General features: G+C 38.4%; 1 protein-coding gene across 10 annotated transcripts in view; it reads left to right on the top strand.

Annotated features, from left to right (window-relative positions):
• Positions 1-22523, top strand: part of DMD (dystrophin) — a 2144556-nt gene that overhangs the window by 2076950 nt on the left and 45083 nt on the right. For 6 of the 10 annotated variants that reach the window (XM_047764837.1, XM_047764839.1, XM_047764840.1 and 3 more), the window contains 6 exons: positions 2143-2254; positions 3783-3919; positions 4620-4658; positions 9273-9338; positions 10458-10523; positions 13223-13381. In XM_047764837.1, coding sequence (XP_047620793.1) covers positions 2143-2254; positions 3783-3919; positions 4620-4658; positions 9273-9338; positions 10458-10523; positions 13223-13381 — 579 coding nt within the window. The remainder of the gene's footprint in view (positions 1-2142; positions 2255-3782; positions 3920-4619; positions 4659-9272; positions 9339-10457; positions 10524-13222; positions 13382-22523) is intronic. The other 4 variants (XM_047764836.1, XM_047764843.1, XM_047764845.1 and 1 more) reach the window with 2 other exon arrangements.

Below are 22523 nucleotides of genomic sequence, written 5' to 3'. Positions count from 1 at the left end.
TCTGTTGATACAAACTCTCCAAGAATCAATTATAAAACTAAGGGATTGTTCTGTTTTGGGAGACTAGTCATGGTAGCTCAGTCTCTTAATCACTTTGCACCACTTTTGTTTCCTGAAAGTAGCAAGAATTGTTTCAAGCACCCTAGAACATTGCTTCTTTATCTGTGAATCTGATCACGTGCTTTTCATAGTATCCTAATGAACTTCTAAGGGAATATAAAGTGTGCAAGTAAATGAAAGATTCACAGAGCAGCTAAAAAAAGAAAATGTTCCTTATAAATTTAAAAGTGGAAGAGGTTGGAAACATAGTAGGTTATTATTCTGATATTCATAAAATGTCCCAGAAAACAACTGGCTCTTACATCTTCAGCCTTATTAACCTGTTTGGGGCAGACAGGCTATTTTTAAATGAATTAATCTTATTGAATAATAATCCCAAACCCAAATTCTGACACGATAAGGTGTTCGAACATCTGAATCAACACTGGGGTTTCCATAGTGATGAGTAAGCTGTAAAGTTGTAAACTCGCTCTGTCTTCTGTGCCTGTTCAGAGTACACTTCCCAGCTAAGTAAATACTCATTTCTGATTATGCTCAGACTTTTTTTATTACTTTGTTTTCTAATAACTACTTTGTACCATTTGTGTGCTTTTCATTCACTGTGCTCCTTTACTATTGCTGTTTATCCTTCCATACTTCATCCTGTTTACAAAGAGGTTTTCCAGAAACTTTCAGAGGTTTCTAAAGCCTAGATAGACAACAGTGAGTGGGCAGTGCTTGCAGACAGACTCCTTCCTTCCTTCCTGGTTTTGGCAAGTAAGAGTGATGCCATGGGGTGGGGGCGGGAGCTACAGGGGGCTGCACTGTATTTCTTACCTTTCTTTTCTGAGCTTCTTGCACTGGTAAGATTTGTAACCTGGGGAAATTTTATAAAACGAAAAAGGAGAATGCCTTGGAGGAGCTGAAAGAGCATTTTCACATTCAATTCTTTTGCCCTTATGAAAGTAGATTATTTTCAGAATTGGCGTTTCTCCCCCCGCCCTAAGAAGATGGTTGGGATCTAAAAAGGGTAGCTTTTTTCCCACATTCCCATATGTGACATAAGGAATATGTTTATTTGAATTGGCTAAGGATCTTTTCTGAGAGCACACAAGGCAGGGAGGGTATGAAATGAAGGAGATAGTATCTTGAGAATGGGGGGGTAGGCAAATTGTGTCTTTTCTTGGGGCTTCAGTTGTCATGGGGGAAGGGGGGTAAAGTGGTAAGGGATTTCTGAAGGAGACAGATTAAGAGATTATCCAAGTAACTATCTGAAGATGAATCATGTCAATCAGAAAATGTAATTAAGGAGTTCCCGTCGTGGCACAGTGGTTAACGAATCCGACTAGGAACCATGAGGTTGTGGGTTCGATCCCTGGCCTTGCTCAGTGGGTTAACGATCCGGCATTGCCATGAGCTATGGTGTAGGTCGCAGACACGGCTCAGATCTGGCATTGTGGTGGATGTGGCATAGGCTGGCAGCTACAGCTCCTATTGGACCCCTAGCCTGGGAACCTCCATATGCCACCGGAGCGGCCCAAGAAATGGCAAAAAGACAAAAGACAAAAAAAAAAAGAAAGAAAAAGAAAAAAAAAGAAAAAAAGAAAAGAAAATGTAATTAAGACAAATTTTGTTTTGAGAGTTCTTGTTCCATTTTCTTTTGTATTATGAAATTGCTTTATCTTTGTAATTTTGAGGGGAAAATGATTACCTCAGAAAACTTTTATGCCCTTTTGATAGGTACATATCTATCTTTTCCGGAAGTTCTTTCAAATCCTAGTATTTGGTCCTCAAAAAACTGGAAGTTTGCCAGTATCTTCCTCCTTAATCTGAAAGAGTTCCTCGTGGAGTTTAAATAAGAGCTCAGTTTTCTTCCCTCCCTCCCAGTGTTCATAGGATAATCTTTCTGCCAAAATGTTTTGATATGTAGGAGAAGCACCAGAGAAATCTGGAAGTAGGAAGTTAATCATTTACCTTGTGAGATTAATGAACCCTGGCCTGCCATTTCTAGAATTAAGACAGTGTGTAAGATTTTTTAAAAGGGTGTTCTTTGGGAATTTGATTTGAGGAACTACATATGTGTTTGTTTTTGTTCTTTACCAGGTACAGGAGCTTAAAGCACTTTAATTATGACATCTGCCAAAGTTGCTTTTTTTCTGGTCGAGTTGCAAAAGGCCATAAAATGCACTATCCCATGGTGGAATATTGCACTCCGGTAAGTTCCATGCCTCCCTGACGGGAGTTCGTTCACCTTGGGAGAAGTTTCAGTTTTGTATAGTATTACAGATCATGTGTAATGCTGTGATTTGTAAACTCCTCAGATGTTCCCCCAGATGTTACCCAGCTAAAGTAGCTGCAAATGGTAGACTCGGCGATTTACCACATCCCTGGTGCAATGCCTGGCACACACGGAATGGCATCGACACTCCACAGATCTTGTCGGGTGGATCGATAGGTTTTCCTGGGTCCTTCGGGAAGACATTTTCACATTTGTTTTGCACAGCCCTAGCAGTGCGTGGAGAGGTGTTGTCACTATTGGATGTGTTGGGTGAGGGGGGGGGGCGGTAATATAGGTTCCCTAAAATTCTCAACCCACCACTTTAGATTAACCTTGCTCTTCTTGCGTCTGTTTCATACGCTAACATTTACCAACTAAAGGCTATGCAGTTAGCTTTTAAACTGCTCTCTGTGAGATAGGTATTATTTTTAGCCTCTTTTTACACATAAGGACTCTGAGGTCCCAAGGTTAAATAATCTGCCCCAGGTTCTATCATTAAGAGCTGGAGCCTTCTCCTAAGACATTATTTTGGGAAAACATTCCCAAAACTTTGGAAAACCCCTGGTGAAATGGAAAGGGCCTGGACTTGGTGCACGCAGATGTGGGTGTAAATCTTATATTCCTTAAACACTAGCTGCTCGATAGTCAAGGTGTAATCTGTGGACCAGCAGTATTAGCGTCCCTTGGGAGGAGCTCGTTAGAAATGCAGGACCACAGGCCCCATCCCTGACTTTCGCAGTCAAAAACCTTCATTCTAGCGAGTTCTACAGGTGATTTCAACACACATGACAAGCTCTGCTTTCAAGCATTTTTCCCTCTTCCATCTTCACAGTGATTCTCTGAGTTATTTCATTGTTTTCCTCACTTTGATTCCTTTTCCACAGGTGTTCAGTGGTGGAGAGTGTACCATGCTGTGAATAGAATGGTATTTAGTGGGAGAAATATGATAGCAATGTGGACAAAATTGTTTTTAAAATACTACAAAGTGTGGCAAAACTGAAAGCCAACTTTCTGACCTCCAGACTTCTATAAATTCCATTTATTTATTTATTTATTTATTTATTTTTGGCCGTGCCCACAGTGTATGGAAGTTCTCCATCCCAAGCCACAGCAGTGACAACGCCAGGTTACCAGGGAACTCCTATAAATGACCATTCATTGAGTAGCCTGGTAGTTGGTATACTTCATTTATTTATCATAACTACTAGTGGGGGGTATTCCTGCCCCCATTTGATAGATAATCAGAGCCTTGGATAGGTAAATAACTCAACCAAGTTAACCCTATTAGTAAATGCTGGGTCTGGTTTCAAAACCATGTTTTTCTATGATTCCAAAGCCTTTGCTCTCAACCCATCCTGCCTCTAAGTTATTTAACAAGTGCCCTGAGGCAGAGCACCAGAGTGGGGCCTTATCTTGAGATCATACCTGCCCCACAAGGCTGATTATGGTGCCATTTTCCTTTCAGACTACATCGGGAGAAGATGTTCGTGACTTCGCCAAGGTACTAAAAAACAAATTCCGAACCAAAAGGTATTTTGCGAAGCATCCCCGAATGGGCTACCTGCCAGTGCAGACTGTCTTAGAGGGGGACAACATGGAAACGTGAGTAGTGGCAAAAGCAGAACAGGTTCTCATTCGATGTGTATCTGAGCTCCTCTCAGCTGAATACCTTTCTTCACTCCCAAATGCAAACAGTCTCTCCTATTTCTTTCTTCAGATTTACTTTAGCTGAAAAGAGAAAAACAAGTTGATGTTCAGTCGCCGTTTTCCCATGTCAATTGTCCCATGACAATGACCTTTTACAAAAGTTAAACTTTATCTCCCAGAGAATAAACCACCATGTTACGGCTACTAATTACCTGACAGGGCTTGTAAGAAATATGGGACTGTTTTCAAGTGAGTGATTCCAAGATTTCATTTTGATTTTCCTCCCTCACAAATCAGTAGGCGTGTGTCTTTTTTGTATCTGATTGTGTGGTCGTATCTAGTCACTTTTTCCTACTTGAACAAAAATACAGTCACAGGAAATTTGTTCACAGTAAGTAGAAATGATTCTCTAGATCAAAATGATGATGCCTTCACCTCTTTTGAACCTTCTTTTTTCCCTAACTCTGATGCTCTGATGGCAGTCACACAACTTTTCCTTTTAATTCACTTTTCACCTTGTTTGGCCATTGCTTCCCATGGTTCATACTTAATTGGATTTCATTTATTTTGACCTTTCAGTAATTTTTTTTTTTTTTTTTTTTTGTGGCTGACTTTGCCTGTGTCTCTCTTCACCACTTCATTTTTTGTTTTGCAGTCCTGTTACTCTGATCAACTTCTGGCCGGTAGATTCTGCGTGAGTACTTCTGCTGAAGGGTGCTGCTACCACCAACACATTCGCTTGCTTGATTTTGAAAATTTTTGTTCTGTTTGTTTTGTTTTAAGGACATTTTAATTTCCCTTCCTCCATTTCAAATGTTTCTTCCCCTGATAAGACTTTGAGAATGCCATCCACCACAGATCAGGAGAATCAATGAGATTTTCAGGTCCCCATCTGCTCACCTTTCAGCCAGTAGAAATCCTGGCCTTGAGTTCAAATTAACATCAAAGAAATTGTTGAGTTGTTAGTTATATTCCTGGGAGACATGTTTATATATTCTTTCACTATAAGCAGGGAAGGGCCTTCTGATTACATAATAACATTCTTTAGCCATATTTCTAGAGATTCAATGCATTAGGACATTCGAAAGGATGTTGGTTTATTCTTTAGGGCCTGTTATGGCTGGACTTCTAAAAATCAGCAAAGTTTATAGTACCATGCTGAATATGGTTGAATAATTTCATTGAGGCATATGGACTTTTTTTAATCAGGTAATGCCATGCTATTTGACTAATCGTTATATACATGAGTTTCTCAATTTTGACCTAAACTCACTTTGCTCTCTTCTCCAAGCTAAATACCCAGCTCACCAACAGTTATACATTTACACTGGAAGGAGAGTGTACTGTAGTCTTTGTTATTACTAATGGCGTGTGTTATTAATAATACTAATACTAGATATTAACAGGTAATTGATTTATCTCAGAGTTTATAATGTTATTAGAAAACTTTAGAGTCTGTGATTTATATATCAGCAACGTGTGTATGTTTTAAAGTTATATTGTGTAGGATTTTTATAACAACATTTTGGTATTTCAGAGTATACTTTATTAAAATATTTATTTAAAGCCAGACAACTCTATTATATATAAGAGGGAAATAACCAATTTGGAAGATGGGTTTATATAAGAATTCAATTTATTTTTATTGGGCCTTTTTTATTCCACCATGTAATTAAATTTAAAGTTAAGTCTTTTTAAAAAAAATCCTGCAGTGATAAATGCAAACTATTAATTGAGGTTTATATTAAGTCTTTTTTGGCCTAGAGGAAGGGTAAGGCTTGCCTCTCTTTTTTAAAACTGCATTATTGTGCCCTTTAATTTTGAGATATGGTAGCTGTTACCTGGTTTCTTTAATCATTATGCTTAAACAACTTGGGGAGTTACTTAAATTCAGTTATGTTCCTTACTATTGATAATTATTTTCCCTTATCCGGGTAGTCTATTTCTTTATAGAAGGTAAAGCCTTTCATAATTGAAAAAAAAAAAAACTTTTAAAAAATTGATACACTGAAATTCTCAGCTTGATTAGATCTTGATAAGAAAATGGATTTACTCTGTTGGAATAAGTTCTGACCAGTGGAAAAATCTAAAAGACAAATATGCTAAAGAATAATTTTTTAAAACACATGGAACGAGGTAGCACAGCATTATAAACGATGAATAACTAACAGTTCCTTAAAAGGAGAGAAAAGAAGTTTATTGTATACATAAGTGAATGAGGAAAACTCATGACAATCAGTTTAATGCTACTTATTCTATGTAGAAGGTGTTTGTCTTCCTTAAATTTTAAAGAACTTTAAAATTAATAATATATATTTTTTAAAATATCCCCTCTAACAACCGAAACCTACCCCCACTTTGCTTTTTTATGAAAAGTATATTTTATTATTCAGAAATGGCGGAAATTTTTAATTTTGAGGAAGAAAACAAACTCAGTAGGTTAAGTCCCTGTTTTCTTTAATACCAGTAATTTCATTAAAGTCTTTGCTCATGGGATGGTCAATAATTTATAAAAGAAATTGTAAAGCTCTTCTATTCAGGCAGAAGAGCCAGGTCCTAAAGTATTTTATTTTGCAAGAATTCTGTCTGATGTTTATAAATCCTATGATGATGACAGCGTTTAATCCATTCAGCATGGCTCACAGAATTTGCAACTTTACTGAGATACAGATCTTTTGTTTTTCCTTAGGGGAAAAAAAAAAACCTTATTTACCTGCATTTGTCATCTTATTTGAAGCTAAATCTAGCTTAAACTTTTATGTCAGTTTGTCCACAAATGAGACAGTCAAACAATATTTGAGCTATTCTGCTTTAAAAATTTATTAATGGAGTTTTCACAAAAGAGAAAATGGCGGTGGGTAGGATGGGATTGGCCATTAATGTTAAGAGGAATAATCCTTTGGGGAGTATATTATTTTGTATTTAGGAAGTGAGAAGGGAGAACAGTATTCTTACCTTCCATAGGAAATCTGTTTTAGAAGGCTTTGCATTTAGTTTTGTTTCTGTACTAAGTGGTTTTTGTACTTTTACTCATTCTTGGGTTTTTAAATGATTCTTCTCTGACCAGTACTCCCTTTTGGCTCATTTTCTGGCTTAATAAGTACCTCCTTTAGTGTATATATATTTTTTAGATTTCTGGTTATTATGAGTTCTTGTACTTATGCATGCTGTGTTAGGTGCTATGTGCATTAATAAGAAAAATAACATGGGGATATTCTCAAGGCTAGAATTAAAGCTCTGCATGATTTTCTGTATAAGATTTTCTTAAAGTGTTTTGCATTTACATGCCTAGTTTTCTTGGTGTACTTATGCTCCAAAGTCTCATGTTTTCTTTCTTCTCTATACTACCAAGGTAGCAACTATTATAAGGGAAAACACTAATACATTTTCCTTGATGGTGGGCTTTTAGCTTATAAGAAGTATGTCATCGAAAGACAGGTCTGTTCCAGATAGGACTTATATGCCAAGTACTCCAAGAACTCAGTTATCTTGACCTGCAGTGAATATTTCAAAACAAACTTTAGCATTTTTCTAATAATAGGCTGTTCCAGGGTTCTAAGAAATTAGCAGATTGTCTCCAAAACAAGAGTAAAGATTCACCTAGAAAATTTTGGATCTGCCTAGTAAATTGGGTGGTCATCCTTTTGTTTTCTCATGACAGTTTAAGCATCTTTCTGATTCATTACAAATTTGGTTATGGCGACACCTTGACGTAGATCACATTGGTTTCCTAAATGAGACATTTCTTTCTCAGGCAAGACCTTGGCTTCCTGGTTATTTGCTATAGTGTGTTGTAATCATCTTATGATTGTCTTCCCTAAGAAATAGGGATTATGTAGCATATTTCCTAATGTCAGCCTAGGTAACTACATGTTTTTGTCTTTTTTTAATGTAAGAAAAAACAAACATATTCTTCTTAATGTTCTGACCAAGTCCTTGAATGCCGCTTAGATGATGGACTAAAACTAGTCCTTACTGAATAGATTACTGTTGACTTTTGGATTCGTGCCTGTACCTAAGGGCTTGCTATGTCAGGAGAGAAATGGAAGAGACCTTTTGTTTTATTCCAGTTAAAACAAACAAAAAAAAAACACAAGCCCAAACTGGTTTTCAGAACAAATGGATTCCTTCCTAAGGTTAATCTAAAAGATACTATAAAAACTCCAAGGATGATTGGAAGTATGAAAAGGTTGAAGAAAACATGTTAACTCTACCAAAATTCTGGTCTGTGAAGCAACAAGAAAGTAGGTTTTTATACCCCCAGTGTACATAGCCTATGCATGCTAATCCTCCTCTCCTGTTTTCTCTCTGTATATTAGCACACAGTATCGCTAATAAGAAATACTTCAGATATTGTGACTTTCTACTTCAGATAGTGTGACTTTTTATTAAATTTAGCCATTTTTTTAAAACATCACATTATAGGCGTTCCTGACTTGGCTCAGTGGAAACTAATCTGACTAGTATCCATGAGGACGCAGGTTTGATCCCTGGCCTTGCTCAGTGGGTTAAGGATCCGGCGTTGCTGTGAGCTGTGGTGTAGGTCACAGATGCAGCTCAGATCCCACATTGCTGTGGCTGTGGTGTAGGCCATTGGCTATAGCTCCAATTCAACCCCTAGCCTGGGAACCTCCATATGCTGTGGGTGTGGCCCTAAAAATGACCCACCCCCCCAAAAAAATCTCATTATACTTTGGGGCCAGTTTTACTCTATGAAGTAGTAATATAGTCCTGCTGCTAAATTGGTAGATATATTCCTTCTTTATAAAATTGCACAGACTGAAACATCTTGAAACATGGGATCTTAAGCAGTCATGGACTGGAGTGAGTGGTCTCCCTGGAACTAAAATTGTCACTGCAGATATACTAGGCAAATGGACAGCTTCCACTCCCTAAGAAGGCAGCTAATAAATGGCACAGGTGTAAACTGTTGAAAATTTTAAACAACATACTACCAGCACAATTTCAGCACTCTAGGATATGAGACATTACAAGGTAGGAAAACCAAATGTCACATAGAGATTGTCTCCCCCAACCTTTTCTGTAATTGAAACTTTCCAGAGAAGTTTTTTGTTTCTCTTTTTGGGTTTTGAGAAAAGCAGAAGCATGAGAAATTCTTTCTCAAACCTGGATTTTACATACTTGATGATATCTAAGATACAGGAATGGCTAAATGTGTACATTATCCATAGAATTAGAATAAAAGCATTCTAGGCCGTGTATAACGTAACTGTGTGGTGGTTTTTTTTTTTTTTTTTTCTCCATTAATGGATGGTATCTGTGACTAATCACATTTTCTGCCTTATAGGCCTGCCTCGTCCCCTCAGCTTTCACACGATGATACTCATTCACGCATTGAACATTATGCTAGCAGGTATGAGACTAGTTGAATGCCAGGCAAATATTGATTGAAATAACTAACCAAGGAAAGCTAACCTATAATAATTTTAAACAAATCTTTTATTTTCCTCCAATCTTGTCTGATTTCTACTAATCAACTTGCCCTCTAACGTGCATGCCATTCCACTGCATGTTGGTTTTGGACAGCGATAAGAGCATCTGTCCAGAACAGTCTCCCCTAACCCTGGCCTTTAAACATTTCTGATAGCTTTGCTATGTTTTATATACTGAGCACGTTTAATCAACTGACTTAGAAATCATCTTAGAAACCTGCTAGACAAAACATAAGTATATAAAGAAATTATACTATGTTATATAGAGGATATGAAAGCATTGGCTTTCCATTTCTGTGTTTATTTTACATGATAATGCTGTAAAGAAGAGAATCATTAATTTTCCTAATCTTTGGATCTTTTTGTCCCACATTCTTTGTGTTTGAGGTAACTTTTATCTCTAAAAACTGCATTGCTAATTGTAAGATATCGTATGCTTGTTAAATAAATCTGTAAGAGTTTGGTTAACTTTTTTTTTTTTTAGTTGTAAAAAGACTATTATTATTTGAGGTGAAGGAAGTTTTTAACAGAAAAATTGGCGGCAGAATGTCTAGAGAGCTTACTGTGAATCTACCTTTTATCATTATTCTAACTGCTGAACGTGTTTATCAACCATGGAAAGCGTTAACCAGCTGTATATAAATCTCCTGTCAGTGGAAAGCTCTAATGGTCTTAAAAAAAACAAAACAAACAAACAAAAAAAAAACCCGGGGTAGTGCAAGGTGTGGAGTGTATTTGTTGTTAGGGAAGCTTTTCATGAAAACAAAGCCCTGTTCTCAGCTAAAGGAAGATCAATCTGTGAAGAAAAAAAAATACAACTTCTCTTATTATTTATAGCATAAATGTCAAGCTGCTAACTAGCTGTGGTCCACCACTCGCTGCCTCAAATGGTTAGGCCAACACACACATCTTTTACTATGAAGGATTCTTTTCTCCTCTTGACATGATTTATCCTTTAGTTTTCAGGAATGTTCGATTAGGTCTTGAGTAGATTCTAAGAAGTCACATAAGTTTTAATGAGCTTTTACGTTTTTTATCAGGCTAGCAGAAATGGAAAACAGCAATGGATCTTATCTAAATGATAGCATCTCTCCTAATGAGAGCATGTAAGTATTCTGTCTCTTTTTACAAAATGTTCCTGACGATGAAAATGCTTTGAGGGATTTAGAGGTAGGGTAGTGCAGAAGATAGGAGTTAGCATTTATATTCATTTGATCTTTCAAAGAGCCATTCATTTACTTTTTATTTTCTTTAACTCTTGACAATCTGACACAGAATGAGCTCATCCAAATTGTGGCATTATTGGCATTCCAGATGTTCCAAAAACATTTTGCCTTATTTTTATTTAATACCATACTACCACAAATTGCAGACTCCCAAATACTTAAGCTATATTACATGTCTCATCTTCGACCACACCTGCAGGACATTTAAAGGGATTGGATATTAATATTAAGGTGGTGGCTATGTAGTATTTTCTCCACTCATGATGAGTGGAAATATAATCTTAGTATAGATGCACTGGTCTTCCCATGTGGTAGGTTAGTTGGGCATTTTCTTTTCGAGATCCTAACAAGTAGATTTTTGTAATTTAGCATCTTTGTGAGCTAAATAAAGCGAGGCAAACTTGTGAAGGGTTTCAGAAGAGGAAATCCAAATTTAGGTCACAGTTTTTTAGAGGGTGATAAGCCAGGCCTGTCCCATTTAAGGAAGGAGAGAGAGTGATGCTAAAAGTGGCAGAGAACACAGCTCTGGCAGGGAAACAGAGGCTTCATTACAGAGTAGAGGAAGTATTCACAAAAAGGAGCTCAGAGGAATACTGACACAAACCAAGAGCCTGAGATGGAGGGAGAGGATTAAGAAGCTAATATGGAGGAAGAACAAGGATCTGCTAACTGAATAGGTAATTTAGAGAGATGAAATCTAGGCAAGGTAAAATAATATTTTTAGTCTGATAAGTTACGGATGTCTCACCACTTTGTCATAGAGAATTTGGTCAAAAGTAAAATGGTAAATTTATCATACGTAGTTGATGTGGCAACCCGGAGTCACACTCAAATAAACTGTCTTTAAAAGGATTACACTGATGGAGATAGTGTCAGAGTGGCATTGATACATATTGGTTGTTGAGGACATGAGAATAAAGCATCTCATCTGCTACATAAAAGTAACCAAGGTAATAATAAAGAATAGAGTCAACACTCAACTATTCATATATGACCTAGTTACTTAAAACAACCTTCTTCTTAAACATAACTGTGGTGCCTTCTCTTTCTTAGCTATGGTGAAAAATATTCATAGTGCTAATATATGAAATACTTTGACAGTAAAATATGTAACCAAGCAATCACCCAATTGTAAACAACCTGAATGATTTGCTTCTTTGGGTTGCTGATTTGAATATTAGAACTTCTAGCACATTGAAATTAATTCAAATTGTATCTGTATAATAATGGCTGCCATTGACTGCCAAAGAGAATAGTAAGAGAAGTTTAATTATAACAGTATGTTGTAATTAAACGTGGCAAGTTCTAGCAATATAATTTCAGAATTTGGGAAGACGGCTAATAAATTAGGTGGTATAACTGCTTTTGTTTTATTTTTTAAACGAAATTTAGCTTTAGCTTATTCTAAGGACAGGAAATCCATATTGACTCAATGTTGGATGGTAATCATGGCATTTTAGGGACAGGTCTGGAGAAGTGGTTTGGTAGATTAGTTGACTTCACTTAAATGGTTGTTTATTTAATACCCAGTAATTGTTTTTAGTTACCTTTTAACTTAGCAATTATCTGGCTTGAAGGACCAAAATCATGTAAATCAGGAGGATTTTTTCCTAAGTATCTGAATTGTTTTTCAACTCAGAGGACATGGAGATGAGAAAAGAAAATTAGATGGGTGTGGAGAGGGAAAACCTCTTACTAATACCTGGCCAGAAAGAAAGGGCTTTAGCCTCTCTTTAAGAACAGAATGAAGTTCTTATAACTCAGAGCTACACAGGCTTTTCAGGAGATAGGCGCACTGCGTTTATAAAATAATTTCTCCTATGTATTAGAGAGTTCCTAGCTATAAGGAAAGAGCATAGCTGCCTCCCCAAATGTAAGCCTCTGGCCTCCTTGTTCCCGAAAATTTAGTCTTTAAAAGCTGCTCTAAGGAATGAGCGGTTCAGTCCTCTTGGAATTAGTCACCTTAATGGCTTTTTTTCCCCTTCCAATTTTTGTTTTTCTATCTAAACAATAATTGAATGAAACAGTCGTTTTATCCATAGTTTCATTATTTTTACCATCCTGCCTCTGTGGCTGTTAATAAGTTCAAACTGGCTTACCAAAGCAGTACTTTTTGCTTACACTGCCTTCTGCTTAAGAAAATGTTTATTTTTTTTTAAGGGCTTCACTTTTTCCTGGTTGGTATCATCAGTAGCTTGGGCCAGTGAAGAGATTATCTTGACAGGCTTGGTAGCAAAAGCATTATACAGCCATTATTATGTCTTTTAATATTTACTATTGATTGGTTAAACTGTTGACACAGAGTCCCCGCATTACTGTAATTCTGCCATCCATTTACCCATGTAAATAGGCCAGCCATTGTCAATGGAAAATTTGAGCCAAAAATACCTTGAGTTGTCACCAATTGGATGGTAGACCACAGCCTCAGCAGTATTAAAATGTCTTATAGAAGCAGGAAAAAGGGTCTAATTGTTAAGTGCAAATAACCGTTTCTCTTTTAAAATACACACCCGAGTCCCTGACCCCCAAAGCAAAATAAGGGGGGCAAAAAAACCAAAACCTTTGATTTTATTTTCCAGAGATGATGAACATTTGTTAATCCAGCATTACTGCCAAAGTTTGAACCAGGACTCCCCCCTGAGCCAGCCTCGTAGTCCTGCCCAGATCTTGATTTCCTTAGAGAGTGAGGAAAGAGGGGAGCTAGAGAGAATCCTAGCAGATCTTGAGGAAGAAAACAGGTGAGTTTTCTTTCTAGCTTTGTAATTGGTATGCACAGTGCATACACTTGCACACATAGAAAAGTGCCAGGAATCTTCACTTAGAGTCATTCTATGTCTAATTGTTTTCTTCAATAATCTGTTTAGCTCCATTTACAGATTCTCTTTTCTGTTGTTATAATCTGAAAGAAGAAAATGGATGCAATAGTGTAAGAACTCATATTTTAGGTGTTAAAGAAATTAACAGTGACGGTGGTATTTGCTTTGCTGCATGTATTTCAGAGGCTTTGATTTTATATTTGAGGATAGAATTTAAGAACTAAGTAGGTAATTTAATTTTATGATTATATGATCTGTACATGTGTGTAGCCATATTATATATCTTAAAGCTTTTAAGCAAGTAGGCTCATTGGTCATATTTGGGAATGAATTAGTTCATCTTGTTTTTCATCAGCATATACAGAAATCGTAGAAGTCATTTATGCTCACCATCCTGGAGGATTAGTGAGACAATTCTGATTGTCAGTCATCACTTGGAAAAAAAGATGTTTATGGAAAAGGAGCAGAAATTATAAAAGATTAAAGAAAAGTTCACAATGACTGCACAGAGGACAGAGATGTAAAAATCTAGCATATTGTGTGATATCAAGATAATGCAAATCATTAGACTTTTAATTTTGTATTCCATTTATTGTATCACAGGTCCCTTGGTTAAGAAAGGCTTTTGCACATGATTGCTTCTAACTCAGTGTGCCTTCTTTAGACAGATGCCACCAGGCAAATCTTTAAAGAAGCAATTGCTCAAATTTGTGGGACTTTGAGTACTTTCATCTGTTCACTTTAGCCCAAGGCACAAAGACCTCTTAATCTGGGCAACAGGATGTGTCTGAGAACCAGTGCCCTCAGGGAGTATGTCACCTCAGGATGAAAAAGGCAAAGTGCCATTCATCCATTGCTTTCTGCTGCCACTGCCCTTTCTCTGGCTCACAGTACCTCTGACCTATGGCCAAAGCTTCTTATCTGGTCGGCTTCCCTTTAGTCTCTTTCTTACCCGTCCAGTAAATCCTCCATACTGACCCTAGTGCATCTTTCCGGAACCAAGACCTGCCATGGCATTCTTCCTTCCCTGGAGTTCTGCGTCTAGAAAAACACCCCAGCTTCTCAGTTGGGCATTTAAAACCTTCTGCAATTTTCTCTTGACCTGCTTGTTACTGCTTCATCTTTTGTACCTATATTCTGGCCATGCTGCTGAAGCCGCTGTTTCTGAATGTATCTTGCTCTTATCCACTTTTTGGGTTGAGCTCAAGCTTGCTTCTCAGCCTCCCCACTAACTCGCATCCCTCCACTGCCATATCTGGCAAAGGAGTCTTCCCCATCCTCTGTGTCCTGGCTCAGAAAAAATTTCCCCACAGATCCCTGTTATATCCCTGCATATGGAAGTAATACATTGTTTGTGCATCTTCTCAGAATACTTTGGACTTTTCTCAAAGAACTCTTTTTCAGTTGGCCTTTTCATCACTCATTCCCATTGCCTCCCTCTAATGGAGATAGTGAATGCCTTTGGAATAAGGACTGTGTCTTAATCCTCCTAGTGTCCCCTGTAGTATCTACCACACTGTGAATATTTAGTGGGTTCTCCAGAAAGGTTTGTTAAAATCCCAAGAATACAGAGAAGATGTCACATGAGTACTATCTAGGAGGTAATACCGAATGTTCTGTTGGTTTTAATGGTAACATTACTTTTGACCTTACTTGTCAGACTGGCAATGAATATCATGATAGATAAAGCCTTTCCCCTTAGTTTATTGAAGATCATCATTAGTATTCATTTATGACAAGTCTTCAGTTATTTTAAGGGTCAAAGTGAAATAGGAAGAAAAATTGGGGGTTGGCATTCTAAATAGAATTTTATATTAACCTAGGAATAAAAATATTTTTGTACTATGTGATTATTACTGTTGTATAATATGTCTTTCTGTCTCATTGGTCATGAGCTTGGTCTTGTTTATTATTAGCACACTTTCCTTCCATACCATGGCTACCAGGCCAAAGAGTGTTGGTGAAGAGTACTGAAACTGTCATTTATATATCATTTCATTATTTTCAGAGCACTTACTAATTTTGGATCCTTTAATCTTCCTAAAAGCCCTGTATAGAAGATAGATGGGAAAACGCAGGTTCAGAGAAGTTCAAATGGCTTGACCCAGATTTCACAATCAGCCATTTGCAGAACCAAAATCAAATCCAGATTTTCTGACTCAAAATAAGCAATTCTTCCTTGCACCAGAGCATAAAGGAGAGTCATTCTCTATAAATTTCATTTACCTATAATTGTGCATTCTATGTAGGTATCATCTACATAGAATTGTGGCACATTCCATGGACTGTACCTTAACTTGAGGGAATAGGTTTAGGACTAGACATGAATAAACCTGTCATTCTACTTGTGGTACAGTGATAACCACTTTCCTCTGAAAGATAGCCAAAGCCATTCCCCAAGAATGAGATGGTTTATTCTCTGAAAGAAAAAAAAAATTAAATGACACCAGGGCTGCTAGAGCTCCACAATGAAGAATCTGGTGTAGGTACGAATCTTTATTTTTTTCTTGAAAGGCAAGAAATAGATTTATTAAGATAAGATGCTTGTGAGAGATGCAAGCAGGCAGGCAAGGAGGCTCTCAGTATGAATCTTTCTGTTAGTTATCGTGACCCTAAATTAAAGGTTAGGATGAGCTTCTTTTTTTCTCTACTTTGTCACATTTTCACTTCCTACCAAATCCCAAAGAAATGTCTCTGCAAAGCTCCCCTCCTGAAAGGAGCCTCTGGTTTGTTTTCTCTGTCCTCTCCTGCCTTCTTGCCATTCTTCTCAGAGAAAGTCAGAGCCATAGCTTTGCCTTCATGATGCTTAAATTCATTGTTGCTTCAATTCATTGCTGCTTAAGGAGCCTCTTCTTCACCATTTCCTGTCCTTCCTCTGAGAACCTGAGAAGCCATTAGATGCCACCTCTCAGTGCCTGCCAAACTGGCTGTATTTCTCTAGTCAAACTGGCTATATAATTTGACAAATACAAGCACACATTTAGAGAAAATGAGGAATGTTATTTAAAACTGCGAGTGTCCCATGTCCTTTGGACACATGTCTATGTATTTTGTGTCCCTTTATTCTATAGCAAGGAATCTTATCTCCAAATGACAGTTAGCAAAAGAGAGAGGCTTGAAGATCCCCATTCCTGACTAGTCATGTTATTCTTATTCATGACACCTCCCCACCACCCCCTTGGAAAACAGAAAATGGCTAATTAGGAAGTGTCTCAGGGGTGTCTTATCTCTGTTTTTAGAATTCCATTTCTCCCAGTTGTTGCACATAGCATTCAATAAATATTTGTTGAATAAGTTAATGAATAAATGAATTGAAATGAAGCTGAATTTATTTTTATTGTAGCACTCATGCATGTACTTTTGGCTAAAATTCTTTTTACAACCTAATTTCATAGAGAAAAGCCTTTTGAATGCTTTTCTTCTGCTTGCTTTTCAGAATACTTTCCTTTTTCAAACTTCTCTGATGAGCACCAAGCATTGCTTTGTCATACATTTAGAATGTTCAGAATTCATTTTCTGAATCCTCAGCCCTGTGCATCTCCCCCCACTGGCATCCTCTGATTCTTGGCTTATGCCACAAAGATAAGGCAAAAGCTCTGAGCAAAAGCTAAGTCTGACTCTGAATTTTCTCCACTGTGTTCCTCAGAAATATGGGTGACTAGTGCCTGATGGAGTCCTTAATGTTTCACTTCTGCATAATGTCTCTCCCTCATACCACAGATAGTTGGGATTTACCTGTTTGCTTGAGACCGGCTAGATATCGAGGATTTGCTCCATTGTGTGTCCTTAGCATTAGCAAACTTAAAAGTTTGCTTTCTTCTTGCATAGCTGAAAGCCTGCAATCTCCCAGCTTAAATCTGTTGTGCCAAATTCCATGTATTTGTCTCTGCACCGGATAAATGAACTCAAGCTTGCTCTGAAATTCTAGGTATGACCCTAGCACTGAACAGGCAGCCTTTATGAGAGGCAGAAACCCATTGTCATTCTGCTCCCCGCACATCAAATTGATTAGACTGCTCCCAAGTCTACAAGGAAGGTAAATACTAACCTGATTCACTGTGAAGACTGAAGTTAATTAAAATCACTAGTAGATGTTACATGATAACAGGGGACTCTGGATTCTTAGCACCCACTAAGTACCTTCTATATGTCTTCTTGTGGGGTGACCAGACACAATGCAGCCTAAACTTGAATTTTCTCTTGCTCCTTCTCATTCGTCCAAGGGTTGTGCAAGATAGTTAATGTTGTTTTCAGAGCAATTCTAGATGGGTTCTTATACCACTGAATTAAACTGGCTGGAGCTCGTGATCCTGTTGCTTTGGATTGAAAATGATGCGATGACTGGGCCCGGGGCTGGTAGTGTTCTATCTTCAGTCTCAGGACGTCTTTAGCCCGTGTTCCTCCCTTGGGTCCTGGGTGCGTCTCAAATGATAGTGAGGAGATGGCCAAGGTGAAGGGAAGCCGCAGGGGGTCAGGAGTGGGCCTCCCAAGCCCAGCAAGGAGAGTAAGCAAAGGTGTCAGGGAGGAACAGCACAGGGTGTTTGGGAAAGTGCAGACAGTTGGGTGACTTGTGTAACAAGGCAGCAAAATGGGAGGAGATGAAGCTGGACTGGCTGTTGACAAGGCCGGGTGGGGAGGAACAAGGATGTGGCGCCCTGCTGTGTTGGCACAATCCTGGAAGAAGCAAGTCCAATTGGGAGGGAGCATGGAAGCCCAGGAAAGCAGTGAGGTGGGCCTCCAGGGAGGAACAGAACTGGGGAGGAGGGTGAACTGGGCTGGTATGTTCTGGGGGAGGGGCGGGGGCAGGGCTGTGTGGCTGGTTCAGTGGATCTGGAGAGGGAAGGAAGGGGTCCTGGTTCTGGCGGGTGTGCGGCCACATGAGGGTTGTTGGCAGCTGAGACCGACAGCTTGGGAGGAGCAGCGGCAGGTCCGTCCTTTAATCCAGCGGGATCTACCGAGGGCCTTCCTGGGGTGGAGTAGCTGGAAAGCGTGAATGGGGTGCAGGAGACATCATTTGAGGGCCTGGTGACATAGCCACGGACACACGTCCGATAGTGAGAAATCGAACTTTGAGGCTTATGGGAGACATGTGAGCTAAAGTTAACAGTTCAGTGCATCCTCGGCTCACAACCAGTAATTGGAACTGAGAGTGAATCTGTCAACCTGTGGAGTGCATGGCAGGAGGGCAACCCTGGGCTCAGTAGACCTCTAGAAGATGTGAACATTAAAATGAAGAGAAGCTGAAGGGCAAACCCATTGCATTGAATAAGCTGTGCAATAGTCAGTCACCTCAGCTCTCCTCAGGCACAGAGGACAGTTGCATGGGGCAGAGTCTAACCAACCTAATAATTAAATGTCCTTCAGTTTATTCAAGAGGTAATCAAAGCTTGAGGGGACTAGTTCATTCTATCCATTTCATGGAAGTGGAGTGATAATCCAAAATGGTAATTTATTTCTCCCTTTATCCGAATTCTCCCTCTTTTTAAGTGTCTTGTTATATACTAAATGTATTAATATTGCCTTAAACCTTTTTAGGGAACAGCATGAGTTTTATTTTTGGTTTTGTATTTTATTATTATTTTTTTATCTTTTTGCCTTTTCTAGGGCCGCTTCTGTGGCATATGGAGGTTCCCAGGCTAGGGGTCCAATTGGAGCTGTAGCCGCCGGCGTACGCCACAGCCACAGCAACGGCAGATCCGAGCCGCATCTGCAACCTACACCACAGCTCACAGCAATGCTGGATCCTTAAGTCACCGAGCAAGGCCAGGGATCGAACCTGCAATCTCATGGTTCCTAGTCAGATTCGTTAACCACTGAGCCATGATGGGAACTCCTGGTTTTTTATTTTAGAGTAAAATTTTATTTTTCATAATAATGACAATTTTAATGTTCATATTCTAAATTCTCTGTAAACTAACAAAATTTAACCAAGATTTCAGGTAGCCATGTATAATCTTTTAAAATTGAAGTATAGCTGATTTACAATGTTGTGTTAGTTTCAGGTATACAGAGCGATGTAGATACGTGTGTGTGTGTATTAATTTTTTTCAATTCTTTTCCTTTATACTTTATTATAAAATATTGAATATATTTCCCTGTGCTATACAATAGGTCCTTGTTGTTATTATGCTTTATATATAGTAGTAAATATATGTTAATCCCCTACTCCTAATTTATCCCTCCCTGCCTCCTTTGGTAACCATAGGTTTGTTTTCTGTGAGACTGTTTCAATTTTGTAAATAAGTTCATTTGTACTATTTTTTAAATTTCGCATAAAAGTGTTATGTAATATTTGTCTTTCTCTGTCTGACTTAGTTCACTTAGTATGATAATCTCCAGGCCCATCTCATAGGTCCATTTGTTGCTGCAAATGGCATTATTTCATTCTTTTTTATGGATGAGTAGTATTCTCTTGTACATATATGTACCATACCTCCTTTATCCATTCATCTCTTGATAGACAACAGCATTTAAATGGGGACAATCTATTTAAATGAGGAATGTATGTTTTTTAAAGACTGGAGTTGTCACTCTATTCTAGGGTCCTCTGTCTTACATCTCTTGGAAATTATCACAAAAATAAAATTGTCTAGTGACCTTGATCTTAGTATAGAAAATTGGATAGTCATGAGGACTGCTTTCTATCACAGAAAAGCCAAAGTAGCCCTCTGGTGATAAAAATATTCATGACGTTTGGATACAGCTTCCATCTTCCTAGAACAGGCTGCATAAAAGCTGAAGCTCTTGCTGTCCAATTTCCCTTTTCAGATCCTCCATGAAGACCCTCATCCTTCTTTCAGCTTTTATTACCACACCATCCTGCTAAGGTAGAACTGACTGTAGTCACCTTTCTTTAGTTACTTTCTAAGCCTGAGGTATCATTCCACTCAATTCAGCAGATAGTTAGTGAGTGCTTAATGTGTTTGTCAAACAGCCAGGACTACAAAAAGGAATAAGCCTTGGTTCTTACCCTCATGGAACTCAAAATTTAATAAAAAGGCATTTAAATATAAACAACTAATTATAACCCAGTGTTACAAGTGCTTTTGGGGGGCATAGAGGTGAATGACTAATTGTGTCTGAGGGATTGGAGACCATCAGAAAGGGAGTTGAAGATAAAGATTGAATAGGAGTTTTCCAGACAGAGAGGGAATAAGGATGATGCTTCCAGACTCTTGGAGCAGTGAGTTATGTGTGGCCAGAGCACAGGGAGAAGAGAATAAGAGAGTAGTGAAATGTTTAGGTGGAGACCACTGTTTAAAGGACTTTGCATGTCAGACGAAGGAGTTTGGATTTTATCCTATAAACTTATCCTATAAGTTGAATAGAGAAGGCTTTTTGAGGAGGAGACGGCTAAGGAAGACAATTGTAGGTAGGGCGCCAAAGCCATGGAGATTGGTAGAGGGAAAGTGCCACAGATCATTGAAAGCTGGCCAGGTTCTTTTTTGTTTTTTTGGCCACACTGGCAGTATGCGGAAGTTCCCTGGCCAAGGATCGAATGTGCACCATAGCTGAAGCCCAAGCCATAGCTACTGCCCAAGCAGTAATAACACCAGATCCTTAACCCACTGTGCTATCAGGGAGCTCCCTGGCCAGGTTCTTAACTGAAGAATTCTTAGGCAAGTGAAGAAGGGATGGAGAAATGGAAAGGTCACTGAATGAATGAAGCCATGGGAGATGGGACAGGGAGGAATTGGGTGGTATGAAAGTTTTTAACTAGGGAATTGGGAAATGATCATTAAAAAAAAAAAAAAAACAGAACACACAAAAGAGCTACTAATTGGGTAAGGTCACTGGATAGAGAAAAAACCGTGTATAGGGCAAACTGAGTTCTGTTTACACAATGAGATTCAGGTGGAAATTTTCTATATTTTATGTATTCATTTCCAAAAAAGGATTTTTAAAAAATGCATAGCAGTAAGATTCCTGTAGTATAAATAGTAAATCAGTGAACATAGTAGGGATTAGCTTAGTTGATATAATTAAGCTGCAAATTTAGTTTGTGGTTCCCTGTAGCTGGGGAGGGGAGAGGGGATAAGAAGAAAGGTAAAAGGTAAGGAAACACCAGAGTTTTCCTGGTTCTAAATAACAATAACAGTAAAAACAAATAGCTGTCATTTGAGTGCTTGCTGTGGACCAAAACTGTTCTTAGTACATGTAAGTTCTTATCTAATCCTCATAACAACCCTATGAAGGAGAGGCTGTTTCCCAAATGAAGACTCATTGGCACAGAGTGTGAATGATGCATCATACAGCTAGCAAGTAATGGGGCCTGGATTCTAATTCGAGCATTCCTGAATTAGAATTAAACAGTGTTAGGAGTTCCTGTTGTGGTTCAGCAATCTGACTAGTATCCACAAGGATGCGGGTTTGATCCCTGGCCTCACTCAGTAGGTCGAGGATCCAGTGTTGATGAGCTGTGGCGTTGATGAGCTGTGGTGTAGGCCAGCAGCTGCAGCTCCAATTCGACCCCTAGCCTGGGAACTTCCATATGCTGTGGGTGTGGCCCTAAAAAGCAAAAAAAAAAAAAAAAAAAATGTTAATGCTTGATGTTTTTACTGGCTAGTGTCCTTATATAACAAAAGCTGAAGGAAATGTTATATGGCTGCTTCTCGTGGCCTTTGATAATTGTGGAAAGTTGCTATTAAAGACCAAAGAAATGATGATGGTTCTCCATGGATAAAGGTCACTATTGCCCAAAATGTATTCTGCAAAATACCTCTCAGATTCTCTAAAAAAAAAAAACAAAAAACAAAAACCCAAAACTGATTCTAAGGACAGAGAAGCTTTGGAAAGGCTTGTTTTGGAAAGTCTTGATTAGTTTGCATTTGTATTGAAGAGTCCAGAAGACACATGATTAGCTTTGTTTAACCCAATCTTGGTTACACAGCCCAGTTGTCATGTTCTGTGAAACTCACTTTGTAAAGAAATGTAAGTCTGTACTAATGTCTCTGCAGATGAAGCCTGGGCTTTTCTCACAAAAGTAACTTCTGATTTTCTCTAGCAGTAGAGCCCTAGAACCCCAAAGACCAAAATGATTTCTTCTGGAAAATTCAAAGATAGG

Source organism: Phacochoerus africanus, chromosome X, assembly GCF_016906955.1.
Source record: "Phacochoerus africanus isolate WHEZ1 chromosome X, ROS_Pafr_v1, whole genome shotgun sequence".
Taxonomy (NCBI): domain Eukaryota; kingdom Metazoa; phylum Chordata; class Mammalia; order Artiodactyla; family Suidae; genus Phacochoerus; species Phacochoerus africanus.
The sequence above is the reverse complement of the archived record's forward strand: the minus strand, read 5'-3'. Positions and strand labels throughout refer to the sequence as shown.